This window comes from Podarcis melisellensis (genome assembly GCF_964234715.1).
Source record: "Podarcis melisellensis genome assembly, chromosome: 1".
Taxonomy (NCBI): domain Eukaryota; kingdom Metazoa; phylum Chordata; class Lepidosauria; order Squamata; family Lacertidae; genus Podarcis; species Podarcis melisellensis.
Genome location: NC_138528.1, coordinates 40,459,480 through 40,472,649, shown reverse-complemented (window position 1 = coordinate 40,472,649; position 13,170 = coordinate 40,459,480). Strand labels below are relative to the sequence as shown.

The 13,170-nt window shown below is 39.8% G+C and overlaps 1 protein-coding gene across 1 annotated transcript in view; it reads right to left on the bottom strand.

Moving 5' to 3' along the window:
* RYR3 (ryanodine receptor 3) overlaps positions 1–13,170 on the bottom strand; it is a 282,690-nt gene that overhangs the window by 78,003 nt on the left and 191,517 nt on the right. Inside the window, exons 59-65 of the mRNA XM_081886370.1 lie at positions 11,571–11,638; positions 10,569–10,690; positions 6,189–6,293; positions 5,584–5,633; positions 4,384–4,444; positions 3,272–3,510; positions 1,504–1,585 (exon numbers count right to left, since the gene is read on the bottom strand). Coding sequence (XP_081742496.1) covers positions 1,504–1,585; positions 3,272–3,510; positions 4,384–4,444; positions 5,584–5,633; positions 6,189–6,293; positions 10,569–10,690; positions 11,571–11,638 — 727 coding nt within the window. The remainder of the gene's footprint in view (positions 1–1,503; positions 1,586–3,271; positions 3,511–4,383; positions 4,445–5,583; positions 5,634–6,188; positions 6,294–10,568; positions 10,691–11,570; positions 11,639–13,170) is intronic.

Below are 13,170 nucleotides of genomic sequence, written 5' to 3'. Positions count from 1 at the left end.
CGACCATTGTTTGCCCTGCTTAACAGTGAAACTGCACTGATCAGCTGTTGTTTTTAGTTCTGTGTCCTAGACTCCCACTCCCCACCTCACCTGCTTAAACAACAGAGAGGCATTTACAGCCTTACACTTTTAAAATTTTGGCAAACTTGTAGCAGGGCCACCCAAGACATTTTGGCCCGAGGTGAACCACAAAATGGCACACACGCTACACCAGGGTGGAGGGGGTGAGTGAAGATCTACATTGGGAACAAGGCTGTGTGTCAAATCAACCTTACCCAATGGTTAAAGTGGGAATCAGAGGCCGTCACAAGGGGGGAAAATAACCCTGCTCTGAATCACACTGGGCGGGTGCAGAATCCAGGAGACTCTACAAGGCAGCCCCTGCCATTTTGTCCTGGGGGACAAGCCTCCTACTTGTCAAGAGGCCATTATAAAGCCAGCACTAGGGGTGCTTCCAAGGAGGAGGCGGATCTGGCCTCCAAAGAACGTACTGCAGCCATTGCTGCTGCTGCGGCGGAAGCAGCAGTGGACAATGCATTCTGTGGAGGTCAGATCTGCTGCCTCCTGAGGTGGCCGCTTCACCTTGTCTCATGGGTGGGCCAGCCCGGACTTACAGGCAGGCAATACTGGTACATTTAAGGCTTTAGAGCATTTCCAAGCACATTTAACAGGCAGCCACGTGGGAGCTGAAGGCATGGCAGCACTTGTTTACACACCATGTTTGGTCCCAGCTCTTGGTAGGCCCTGCCGAGTGATTGGCAAGTGGCCTGTTCCCCACGTGGCCCACTCTTGGAGCCAGGCAAGCAAGGGTGGTCTACCATTGCATTCTCTTCCCTGACAGTCACCAATGTACTCAATATGTAGGAGGGAGTCCTGTGACCACCACAATTGTGTGAATTTCCACTTGCAAGCTAATACTGGCAAGCTGTTCTGCCTGTCTCATTTCAGCCACCATTTATTTTGTCTTGATTTGTATGCCCCCGCCGCTTCAGTTTTCCACAACTGATATTTAAAAAATTGCAGACACACTGGTGCTCTGAAAAACTCCAGAGCAACATTTCACTGAAACATTTCTGGCTTCCAGTGAGCCAAGAGTGGCTATCAAGCCAAAGGCTGCATTGACCAGTTGACAACCTGGGATGGGGAGGAGCATGAAAAAGTGGGTGTGGCTGAAGTGTAAAAGGAGGCATGGTGAGAACTGCAGGCCTCAAGGCTGCCTTCTAGAAGCCTTTCCCAATACATTCTGAATACAAGAAGGGAGGTGGACACACCAACTACCTTTGGAGCAACCAAATTTCCTGCCTTCGAGCAGTAGGACAAACGCAGTCACACTAGGAAGTGTCCTAATGCCCAGTGGAGAATACAATGTTTAGCTTGCTTGTAAGGAAATGCTTCAGCTACCAAAGATTACTGGTGTGCTTTATAGAGGCACAATCACTCTTAACTCAGCAATATGCTTAGAGCAGCTTTTCATAGTGTATTCAGCTTTTTTCTGTTAAGTACCTTTCAACATAAATGTTCTTTCCAGTTCCAAGAGAGTACAGGCTACAAAGAATTCTGTAGCATGATACTTGGACATCACCTACTGGGGGAAAGAAAAGAAAAGAAAACACTTATGTTCAGCTACGTCATATTTTAAAATTGAATGTTTTGACCTCTTTATACAGTTTACCCAAACAACAGCCAATTGTTGTATATAGTACTCTCCTAATGCTTTATTCAATTTTATATAATTTTCTAAATAAAATTGTGGTGGTGGACTCTCCTTCCTTAGAGGTTTTTAAGCAAAGGTTGGATGGCCATCTGTCAGGGATGCTTTAGTTGAGATTTCTGAATTGCCAGCGCTTGTGGTCCCTTCCTACTCTACAATGATATGATTATACCAAGGCAGCCATTTTGGCTGGATACAAAGGTCATGTAATCAGAATTCTACTCACAGGAAGAGAGTTTCTATCCTCCCCTCACAGAAGGGGAAGGTGGTTTTCATTGATTTGCTCTTTTCCCTGCATCCCACTGAAAACTTGCCCCTTAAGATTAGGGGGCTCGCTGGAACAGAAGGTTGTAGATGGGAAAGATAACTGATAAAAATTCCATTCCTTCCATGAATGGAGGCCTGTGCTGGATCAAAGACTCTAGGATTCATGGAAGACATGCCATCCAATATGTTCCTGGACTTAACAAAATTTTAAAATTGGACTGCTGTCTTAATTAATCACAAGGCCCATCTCTCTCTCTCTCTCTCTCTCTCTCTCTCTCTCTCTCTCTCTCTCTCTCTCTCTCGCTCTCTAATCCCACACAGTCCCTATGAACCTGATGTAAAAGACTTTTGGATCAGTGGGTGTCTTTTAATTAACTTCAAACAGTCATGGCCCCTGTGAACCACACAGAAGATAGGATATCAGTCTCCACCAATGCCTGGTGTATTTCAGCGCAGCATTGATGTAAGACCCTTTGCCTAGGAAAAGTACTTAATGAGGTTGACAACTATTCCCTCTGTTTTTAGCAATTGAATAACAGGCAAAGCTTCAACAGGCAAACTTCCCACCCTTCACTGCATCCTATTCTGGGACAAGCTGCATCACTTGAATGTCTGCTGCAGGAGACCTCTCAGACAAGATGTGACAATCCTCCATAAATAAGATGGAAGTACTGACCACTTAGAATGAAAATCTAGCAACATTCAGGAGGCTACTGTTAATTTATCCCTGAATGAAAAAAAATCCCTGTACAGTGGTACCTCAGGTTACATACGCTTCAGGTTACAGACTCCGCTAACCCAGAAATATTACCTCGGGTTAAGAACTTTGCTTCAGGATGAGAACAGAAATTGTGTTCTGGCGGTGCGGCAGCAGCAGGAAGCCCCATTAGCTAAAGTGGTGCTTCAGGTAAAGAACAGTTTCAGGTTAAGAACGGACCTCCGGAATGAATTAAGTACTTAACCCGAGGTACCACTGTATTCATCACAAAGGGCTCAAAATTTATTAATACATGAGGCTGGAAGCATATTAGCTGCCATACAGCTTCCATTGAATCTATGTATTAAAAATGAAAATATAATGCAGCTAATTTCAGATTTTGCCATAGCTCATAGCATATTAGAATAAACAAGACAGTGAGTTAAATGAACACTTCTAAAAGAGCAAACATGGTTTCAGTTTCAGTTGAGTGCAAAGCCCTGACCCATTTTGGAATGAGCAGTGGAATCCTCATTCATTCCTAGTTACAACTGAAACAATATCTGAAAATCAAAGAGAAAACTGAGAAGACTTACATAGCAAATCGGTGCCAAAATGATGCTGAGCAACATGTTCAAAAATTGATGTTAGAACAGGCAACAATGCCACTGTTGTATAGTTGATATTCTGTGAGACCCCTTTAATCTGTGTACGGGAATGGGTAAATTTTCCAAGTTTAAGATTTTCTGATGTCTTCTCCAGATCTTCAGCTGCATTTTCAAAGAAGGCACGCAGTCCTGCTTTAACCAGCTCTGAACCTGATTTCATGACGGTTCTACAGGACAATTTATAGAGCGTCACTTAGAAATCAAATGCCCACAATTCTCCATAGCAAATCTAGACTTCCTCAATTAATGTCTGTTTCTTTGAGATATAGGTGTCTACATTGACCAGACATAGACCAGTAATTACATGGCTATTCAACAGTTCTGACTAAGCACGCTAAGAAACTATGTGGGAAATTATGGCGAGGAAGCTAATTTTAGTGCACTTGCACCAAGTCCTATAATGGTGAGATTATTTACCCTGGTGCTATGAAATGAGACTTACTTCTAGTAGGCTTCTGCACAGGGATACCAACATTACACATGTATCAGGAAAAGAGGCTTGCCTCTGCTTCTCAGTTATTGCTCAGTGTGCATTTGCAGATTCTTTCTCAGACTCAGATGCCACCTAGGGGCGCTGGTTGGGAAATAGCAGACGCACTCCTGCTTAGATTGCAATTGCTAAAAAGGATAGATTAGTAAAGCTGAAGTGAACTACTTTTAAAAACTGCAATTTTATAACCATTTTTAACCATTTTCTACTTTTGCTTTTGAAATTTACCTCTACGGAAAATGAAAATAGCACCAAGCCTTAAGTTTTAATGATGAATTTTAAGTATTGCAAAATTCACCACTTTTACACCTTGCTTTCAACTAAACCTCCTGACCATACAATCTACAGATGTCTACTCAGAAGTCTACTCAGAAGTAAGTCTCCTCAAATTCAGTGAGCATATTTGCCAATATGTATAGGATTACAGCCTAAATTGAACAGTATATGGTATATGTTACTACATAGCTTTCAAGAAAAAAGTTCTGCTGGGAAAAAATTATTTGGGTGAAATAGTATTCATATATAAGATTGATAAAAGGAGTAAACTTACCTTGTGTCTAGTGTCTGAGCTAAGATGTGTAGGCAGCTAACCATTGTAGCAGCATCACTACCTATTCAAAATGAATGGGGAAACGTGTTGCTCTTTTAATTTCTCTTTTTAAAAAGGTAAAATAAAAATTAATACATTTATTGAACATACTTATGCTGGGGAAATCTGATATATTATTCTTTTAACAAAAGTTGGAATCTTTGTTAATTTTTCTTCTTACATCATCTAATTATCAGGTTAATGGAGAGCATGTAGACTGCCCTTTCTACTTGCCTTATATATATATTTTTCCCCATTCATAATTTACTTGGATTTCTTTGATTAGAGAACTGCCAATCAGAAAATATCTAGAGTGTTCAGGGGAACCAAAAATCCAAAAGGTTAGAAGATGTGCAGAATGTGCATCTGTGCCTTGCACCTTTAAGGCTCCAATCTGTGGTCTAATGCCTCAGTAGAAGGGAGCTGGATCTCACCCATGCTCCTTCTCAGCTCTGAGCTATGATTGTCTCAAAGAGAAGCTTCAGAAGTCTTTCTTCCTTGGCATTTCCAATCTTCAGCCTCTTCTAAGTGGCTCTCCCATATTTCCCTCCACTCCCTCCCTTCACACTTGTGAGTAAGGACCTCACTCATGAGTAGTACATAGTCTTAGCTCCTGGCCGAAAAAAACATTTATGGGGAAAAATGTATCTGAGTTGAAGCCAAAAGGGTTTAGGTAATGGTGGGAGCTCCACCAAAGAAACTCACCACCATGACCACCCATAGCATCACTCTGCAAATTATCAAGTTTCTGTGCAGTTTGTGCAAGGATAGTATATTGTACTTAGCAAGATGCTACGATTGCTCCTCCACAACATATTAAAATTTCTCTTCCAGTATCTAGTACTTTGCATGATATTATCACGCTCTTCTGCATTTGCTTAAATATATTATTGATAACACCGTAGTCAGAAAACAAAGTAGATATCTGTTGATACAGATGCAGGAAATGGGACTCGTAAACAATTTTACAGAATTGTTCCAGGGTATGACAGCAGGAGAGATTGAAAGGACACTACAAAGGGACAGTTCAGGGATACTTTATCTTAAAAAAAAAATCTTTTCATGATTACTAGCTAAAAAGCAGTCAACAATTTCTCATCAACCCAGAAATATCCCAGACAACTTGTGATGATAACTTAATGAAAATCTTTCTTAACTTACCAAAAAGTGAAATCCTATGTCTAACAAGAGCAGCAAGTTTGCAGAAAAGGCTAAAGCCGAAAAGAATGCAAAACAGCAGGAAAAATACAGAGGGGTTAAAGATTTGTTTAGATAATAAATTAATACAGTAGTGAGGAGCAACTGTGAGAATGGTAGATGTGAAACAAAGATACAAAGTATGTTTTGAGTTAAATAGAAGCTGAGTTTGATAATAACTGCATTTAGAAATTATTTTCTATACATCTAGGGGGAAAGTGAATACTATTCTAAAAAAAATTAAATTTTCTTTCACAAATGAGCTCTTTGACCACTATATATGTTATGTAACCAAATCATTCTGTAATGGTCATTTCTTTTTGAAGGTACAAAATAAAAGAACTTAAGAATGTGAAAAAATACAGAATTCAAATTTAAAAAAAAAATTGATCACAAATAACAGTTATGTTAAAGCATTGCTACATAAGGTTATGGCACCAGGGAAAAAAACCAACTTATATTTTCTGCTTCATCAGTTCTACTCTTAGCAACCAAATAGTAAGCAAGACAAAATGAAATTGAGAAGATAAAAGTCATCAGAAGATAATGGAAATAATTATTGGACTTACTTATGAGGGCTCTTTCTTGTCATGGAAAGGAGAACATCCTTTGATGGCTGACTCCTCCCATCCATTTCAAGAAGGCAGGACTTCCAGAGGCTTCTGGAATCTCTGCTGGGAGGAGGAAACCTCTCAGTTTTGGAGGCTTCCAACAGCTGAGGAACAAAAGATCATCTAACCAGAAATAAATGACTATTATTAAGTTCTAATACTGCAACTTTAGTTAACTCAACCAGGACAAGAGGTCATTTCAAGATTCTAGTGTGAAATAATGCAGGATGTCCCCATTTTCATGACCAGAAAGAACCCTCAGGATAAGCAATATTTTCCTAGGTCATGCAAGGATATCCTTCAAATTAATGTTAAGCACGAGAACCCATCAAGAGGTGAGGCCTAACTTCAATACATCTGTGATAGGATTCTTTACTCAAATTGTGCTTCAGTGAAGGCATCTATACAGAAGTAGGTGTACTGAGTGCCCATCCCGCAGCTACTCTTCAGATATGAGATAATGGTGGGTTGGTAATCAGAGCAGCTATGGTGCCTACCCTCAATGTGCCAAAATACCTCCTGGTGGCTTAAAAGGTAATTAGTATACTAATGTCATACAGTCTTTGAGGAAGAGAGGCACATATATCTTTATTTAGAGCATCACACTACTCCAGGGAACATGGAGTCCAAAGCCACATATTTAGAGTTGCTCTAGAAATCTTTCTGTCCCAAGAAACTATGGAAGAAAATAAACAAGGAATCTGAAGTCCAATTACTTATTTAGTAAATATTGTTCTCCATAAATACATATTGAGTATCCAACATGTATCCAACGTAAGCCAGCCTCCTCCCTCCCTCCCTCCCTCCCTCCCTCCCTCCCTCCCCCCCTCTCTCGTGGAATGAGTTAGGGGGAAAATAGGAGAGAACCAATTCCTGCATTTTGTGGGACAAATTACTTTAGGGAATCACAGAATCATAGAATTGTAGAGTTGGAAGGGACCCAAGGGCCATCGTCCAACCCCCTGCAATGCAGGAATCTCAGCTAAAGCAAGATTTCATAAATCTTCTAAATAAAGACATCAGTGCCTGGGTTCCTGAAAGGCAAGAGCATACAGCTAAGACATCCTTCCTGCCACCAGATATCCTAACTGCCACCAGGAACTGGACTTTCAAGGTCAGGAGTTGGTCTGAGAGCATATGAATTGGCTTAAAATATGGTTTTGTCAGCAATAAGAAGAGCCTGATGGAAGAATTATATGAAGAGAATATATGCACTGGAAGTAGACTAATTAAACCGACCATTTTCAAATTTTGCTTATTGTGTGCTTATTGTGTGAGTGTCTCAGCAGGTGTAGCATCAGATCATAGCCCCTGTGAAAGTTCTGCATTAGAAGTCTCAGTAAATGAGAGACATTAGTCTTATTGAGGGCCACCTTCTTTCTTTGGCAACAGCTTAAACACACTTTATAGCAGTTTTTAGGTTTGATTGGATATCTTTTATGAGAAGCCACAATTATATTAATTATTGTACGAGCATATCCTAGCCCATTTAAATTGTTAAATTTTCATGCAACGAGGCAAAGCTAGGCTGGGTCTAAATATTACATTGGACATTATGGGAATAGGTCCATCAACAATAATAGAAGCTGTTGATCTGATTTTGCAATTTTCTTAAGCTTCCAGAACTTTGGTCTGCTCAACAGAAAAAGGCAACAACGACCACCTTGGTACACAGTTCTTTCTTATACAAATTTCCAAAAGACTGGACATCAGGCTGAAGGGTGAGTAGTTAACGGTTCCCACATGTAGAAGAAATATTAAGTTTCCCACTGATAAAATATGGCATCAAACAGAATTTTGTCTCTACTGCTGCTTAGTTCTGGCTAGTGGCTATATTTTACTATTAATACCTGATAGGTCAAAATTAGCTAGCTCAAAAAGGAACTCTATGATTGCAAAATGAGTTCTGACTCATATTAACCTTCTGCTTCTCCTTATTTAGGAAGAGATAACTTAGGCTTTTAAACTTCATTTTAGTTGGTGCATCATTCAGGAAATCACCAAAAAGCTTAGCACCCCAAAATAGGGTGGGCTTTAGATTAGAAGCTAGCAATCTGCACTCAATTGATTAACAGAGCAATCCAAACTCCTGGTCCACCCTGCTGGGAAGGTGTCCCTCTGCCTAGTCCTGCCTGCCTTCTTCCTCCACTTGGGAGTTGACACAGTAGATGAGCATTCTTCCTAGGCAAAACAAGCAGCAGGCTATGGAAGCTAGTATGCCGCTCCAACAAACCCTGGATTAGACTGAAAAAGGGAGTTTACATTAGAAGCTCATGGTTGACACCAGCTTTCAACAAAGGAAGGTGGTGACGTTCCAGTGCTCTGAGGTTTGTATTAATCAAGTACGCAGTTTAAAAAGCTGTAGGAGAATGGCTGGATTAAGAAACCCACCATTATTCAGTCTCCCCCCTTCCTGGGGGGCAGTTTAAATGTCCCCTGGATTTCCCTCTTCAGTAAGATCTATACACCTGTCTGAGATGTCTTCCCCCAAACCTCCTGTAAAAAGGAGCATGGTGGATTCATCACAAGGACTACATTAACAGTAGGTAGACTGTACCCATAGGGAGAACAATTCCGTTTACAGTTATCTGTAACTGTCTCCATGGTATTAGATCTAAAGGAAAAGCACAATACACCAGTCTCCAAAGAGTGAAGCTGTCAATTCCTTTGATTTTCATTGCACTTCATTCCTTATTTTTGTCAGACACCTTTTTCATTGCTCAGACAACCACTCTCTATACCCAGGACAGAATGATTTGCCATCAATAATGGATGGCAGTAGAAGTCAACACTTAAGATTTTACCCACTGATCAGGGATGGTGAATCTGCGGCCCTCCATATGTTGCTGGATATAACTACAGTCTTCTCTATGGCCATCATGGTTGGGGCTGATGGGAGTTGCAGTCCAACAACATTCAGAGGGTCACGTGCTGCCCATCTCTGCCCTAGATGCTGAGATGCTTTTAGACACAAGTGGAATAAATCAACCCTCCCGAATTGGATCCAGGCAGCTCCTGGGGGGATGTCAGAATGTCAACTTGTTTTGTATGTGGCTGACTACTCTATCACCTCTTCAGCAGTGAGTCCCAAAACAAACAAACGAAAACCTAAGATAGAAACTTTACTAACTAGCTAAAACTAGTCATGGGGAAGAGTCAAGAAAACAGCAACAACCCATACCTTGGAAAGTAATGGATACCATGCTACCTCTAGGTGAGGATGGACAATGTTTGAGAGGGCTCCCTCTCCCAACAGAGGTTCTGGAAGCCTTTGGAACCTCTGAATCTTTGAGGTAGATAGGAGGACTCACCCACAAGGATGCCCTCCTTCCATGAGCAAAAACCAAAGCCATGAATAAACAACAACATAGGATTCTAAAGAATAAATAATACCAGGAAAGATTGGATAGTATTTTAATGGACTTACAAACAGAAAGTGAGAAACCAAAAGCAACATATTTGCATTTTAGAAAAATGTCTGATAAAGTGTTCTATATATAATACTGAACATGAGCAATAAAATCAGTATATTGTGAATGAAAACACTTAGATAAAATTTGAGAATTATATCCAGATTAAAACATCACTGAAAGTGAAACTTTTGGAAAAATCTTATTTAGTATCTTAAAAAAAATCTATTTAGAAAAAAAAAACACCTATCTCCCCCAGGATAATAATTTGAAGGAAAGACAAGAGAATCAGTGAGAAAATCAATAATGTAGAGAAATAAATAAAAATGACAGAATTCTTAACCAGCAAGAAAGGGGCTTAAAAGGAGTTTTACTTCTTTTTGTAATTACATTTCTAACTAAATTGACAAAAAAGATATGTATATAAAGTTATTCATGTTATTTTTCATATTATTGTTCTATTATCAGCATCACTAGAGTGTAAGGTGACTGTATGAAGAGGCACATGTGTGACCACTCAATGTAGACTAGAATAATAATAATAATAATAATAATAATAATAATAATAATAATATAATAATAATAATAATAATAATAATAATAATAATAATAATAATAATAATTTGTACCCCACCCATCTGGCTGGGTTTCCCCAGTCACTCTGGGCGGCTTCCAACAAAGATGAAAAATACATTAAAATGTCACACATTAAAAACTTCCCTGAACAGGGCTGCCTGCAGATGTCTTCTAAATGTTAGGTAGTTGTTTATCTCTTTGACATCTGATGATATAATTAAAATACAAGTTTGGATTATATAAAAAAAACCTGGCTAGAGTTATATGAAATAAATATTTTAAAGAGCCTAATACCTGTATTATATCATGATTTTTCCAGTGTCATAGACTGTATTTTTTCTTGCTTACATACCTTGCTACCATTTCTTTTTCTTTATTTGAAGCATATCCACTGCTGCTGAGTGGCTTAGTTGGGGAGGAGAGGAAATACAGGCAATGGTTGGTAAAATACTGGTCAACTAGTGGAAGCAGAACCTAGGGAATTCAGATACAAAGTTTTAGATTTAACTTGTAAAAAGGATAAAGTTAACTTTTTTTAAAGTGAAGTTTACAGTTGAAAAATTTAACCAGTTAGCAATTCCTTTAACTTTTAACTTGTTAATTAACTAATTCCCATGATGGCATTCATTCTTTTTTCAGTCCATATCTTACTTTACACCCTTCCTTCATACCTCTCCACTTCCTGTTCCTTATCTACCCACCATCTTTCTCAGTGTTTAGTGAGGTTTTAATCCTAGACAAAATGAAAATTCTCTCTCACAGAAATTAGACTGCAACCGGGGTGGTTCTTCAGTCTGAATGAATAGAACGCAACCTATTTTGGATGAGGTTTCACTCTCCTTGAAGAAGAAGGTGAGCTGCTTGAGGGTACTCGTGGATCTTACACTGTCATTGGAGGTACATGTGTCCCTCCATCGCTGCTTTACTTAAACTTCCACCATTGTTTTAAACCACCACTATTCCCCTCTTGGTGTCCCTTCATTCTTGCTCCCATGCCATGGCCACTGCTGTTGTATAACCTGCCTTCACTTTGCCCTCCAACCCTGCCTCAACATCATCTAAATCCAAGACTGTGATGAGGCACTACAAATCTTCCAATGCGGGCTGCATGATGGCAGCCCTACATTGAGAGAGAGAGAGAGAGAGAGAGAGAGAGAGAGAGAGAGAGAGAGAGGGAGAGGGAGAGAGGGAGAGAGGGAGAGGGAGAGGGAGAGGGAGCCTTAAAGCACTAACTAATTTTCAATACCAATTTATTTGGGTTTCTTTACAAAATCTTAACATTAATACATACTATATTCTTGCATTACTGTGAAAGTTAAAGTAGTTCATTTGTTTTTTTAATGTAACAACTCACTTTGGCAAAGAACTTAATTTCTTGGTCATGTGGTGATTTCTCAGTTTTTCCACTGGTGACAATAGCTTCTGGAGAGAAACAATAAAATGGTAAATAACACTAGGCAAAAATATCAATTTACATCTTCCATGGGCTTTTGAAATACATGAGGTCAAAATTTCAGAAGCACCAACCATATGATCTACAGAGGAACAGAAGAGCCAACTATGTGCTCCTGTTCAGTGATTATCTCCATTTAGGCAAACGTGATAAATGATAAAGTTGCTTAAGATCTTGTGGACGCTGAAGATGAAGTGAGAAAGTCCATCTGTGTGTGCTCAACTCCTATTTTTGAAGCTTCCCCCCAAAAATGAGTTTTTTTCCTTTTCTGAAATAGTTTTTCATTTAACTGCTGCTTCATTTATGTGAAGCACAAATAACTTTTTTGCATCATGCAATCACAGTGAGGGAATCACTGGAACAGGCAAGAACAAACCCAAGAGATATTTTTTAATGACAGATTTTGGGAGAGTATTAGGGTGCCTCTTTTTAGGGTGAGATATGGCCCATAAGTTACAGGTTTGGGAAAAAGAACTATTGGATCACCTGCAGCGTAGATTTAGAAGTGGGATGCTGGGGACAGTGGATTGGGTAAATCCTCTCACATGACCACAGGCCCATCATCATCATCATCATCATCATCATCATCATCATCATCATCATTATTCTGCTGTTTTTATAACCTTCTCTTAATTTTATACTTCTTACTGAATTTTGTTGTTTTAATGTTGTAAAGCACTCTGGAATCAATTGATAAAGTATGGTATACAAATTTCAAAAATAAAAATTGCACTTGGGTGGCCATACTAACTCAAATGAGGAATCAGTAGCATGCCTAACTTCACCCTCCTGTTCTTCACACTATTCAACATTGCTTTGAAAGGAGCTTCTTAAATGTGAATTTAAGGGTAAGTGAGCATCCCTTTTTTCTTTCTTGAAAGACATGTGTGAACACAAAAGACCACAAAGCTCGTGTGCACATAATTCCCTTGAAGATGCTTGGCCAGCATCTTCACCCACCATCAAAGCTTCTCTCTTCCCTCCTGAGGCAGAAGATGGGGAAGTAGAGGCAGCAGTTGAAAAAGCTCCAAGCACCCTTGCCCCTCCTGGGAGGAGCATTCTGTAGGGAAACTAGTGCTGAGGACCCTTTCTTCTGTTGGAAAGAGCACAGGGTGATCTTTTCTCACTGGGGACTCTACATTAACAGTTTGCGCGCTATTCCTTTGAGAAAAAAGCACCATGTGGGTGGAACTGGCATTTTCTGCATGACATTCACTCTGGACAATGCATGTTTCCTCAAAGGGAAAGCTAAATTAAGGGTGCCTGTCATGGCCGCCACTACTCTCCCTTTCTCTTGCGCAGATACATGTTGGGTGGTGGGCTCAGGAAGATGGGGCAGACAGAGGCTGCTTGTGGATGCTCAATCTGCAAGGTCAAGCAATCCTGCAAACACTTCTGCACAGCAAGTAAGGATCAAAGCCCTGCACAGTCCATGCCACTTCACAAGGAAATGACAACAATAGGGAATGTAACTGAATTAGGGTAAAATCTGCCTTTCTGA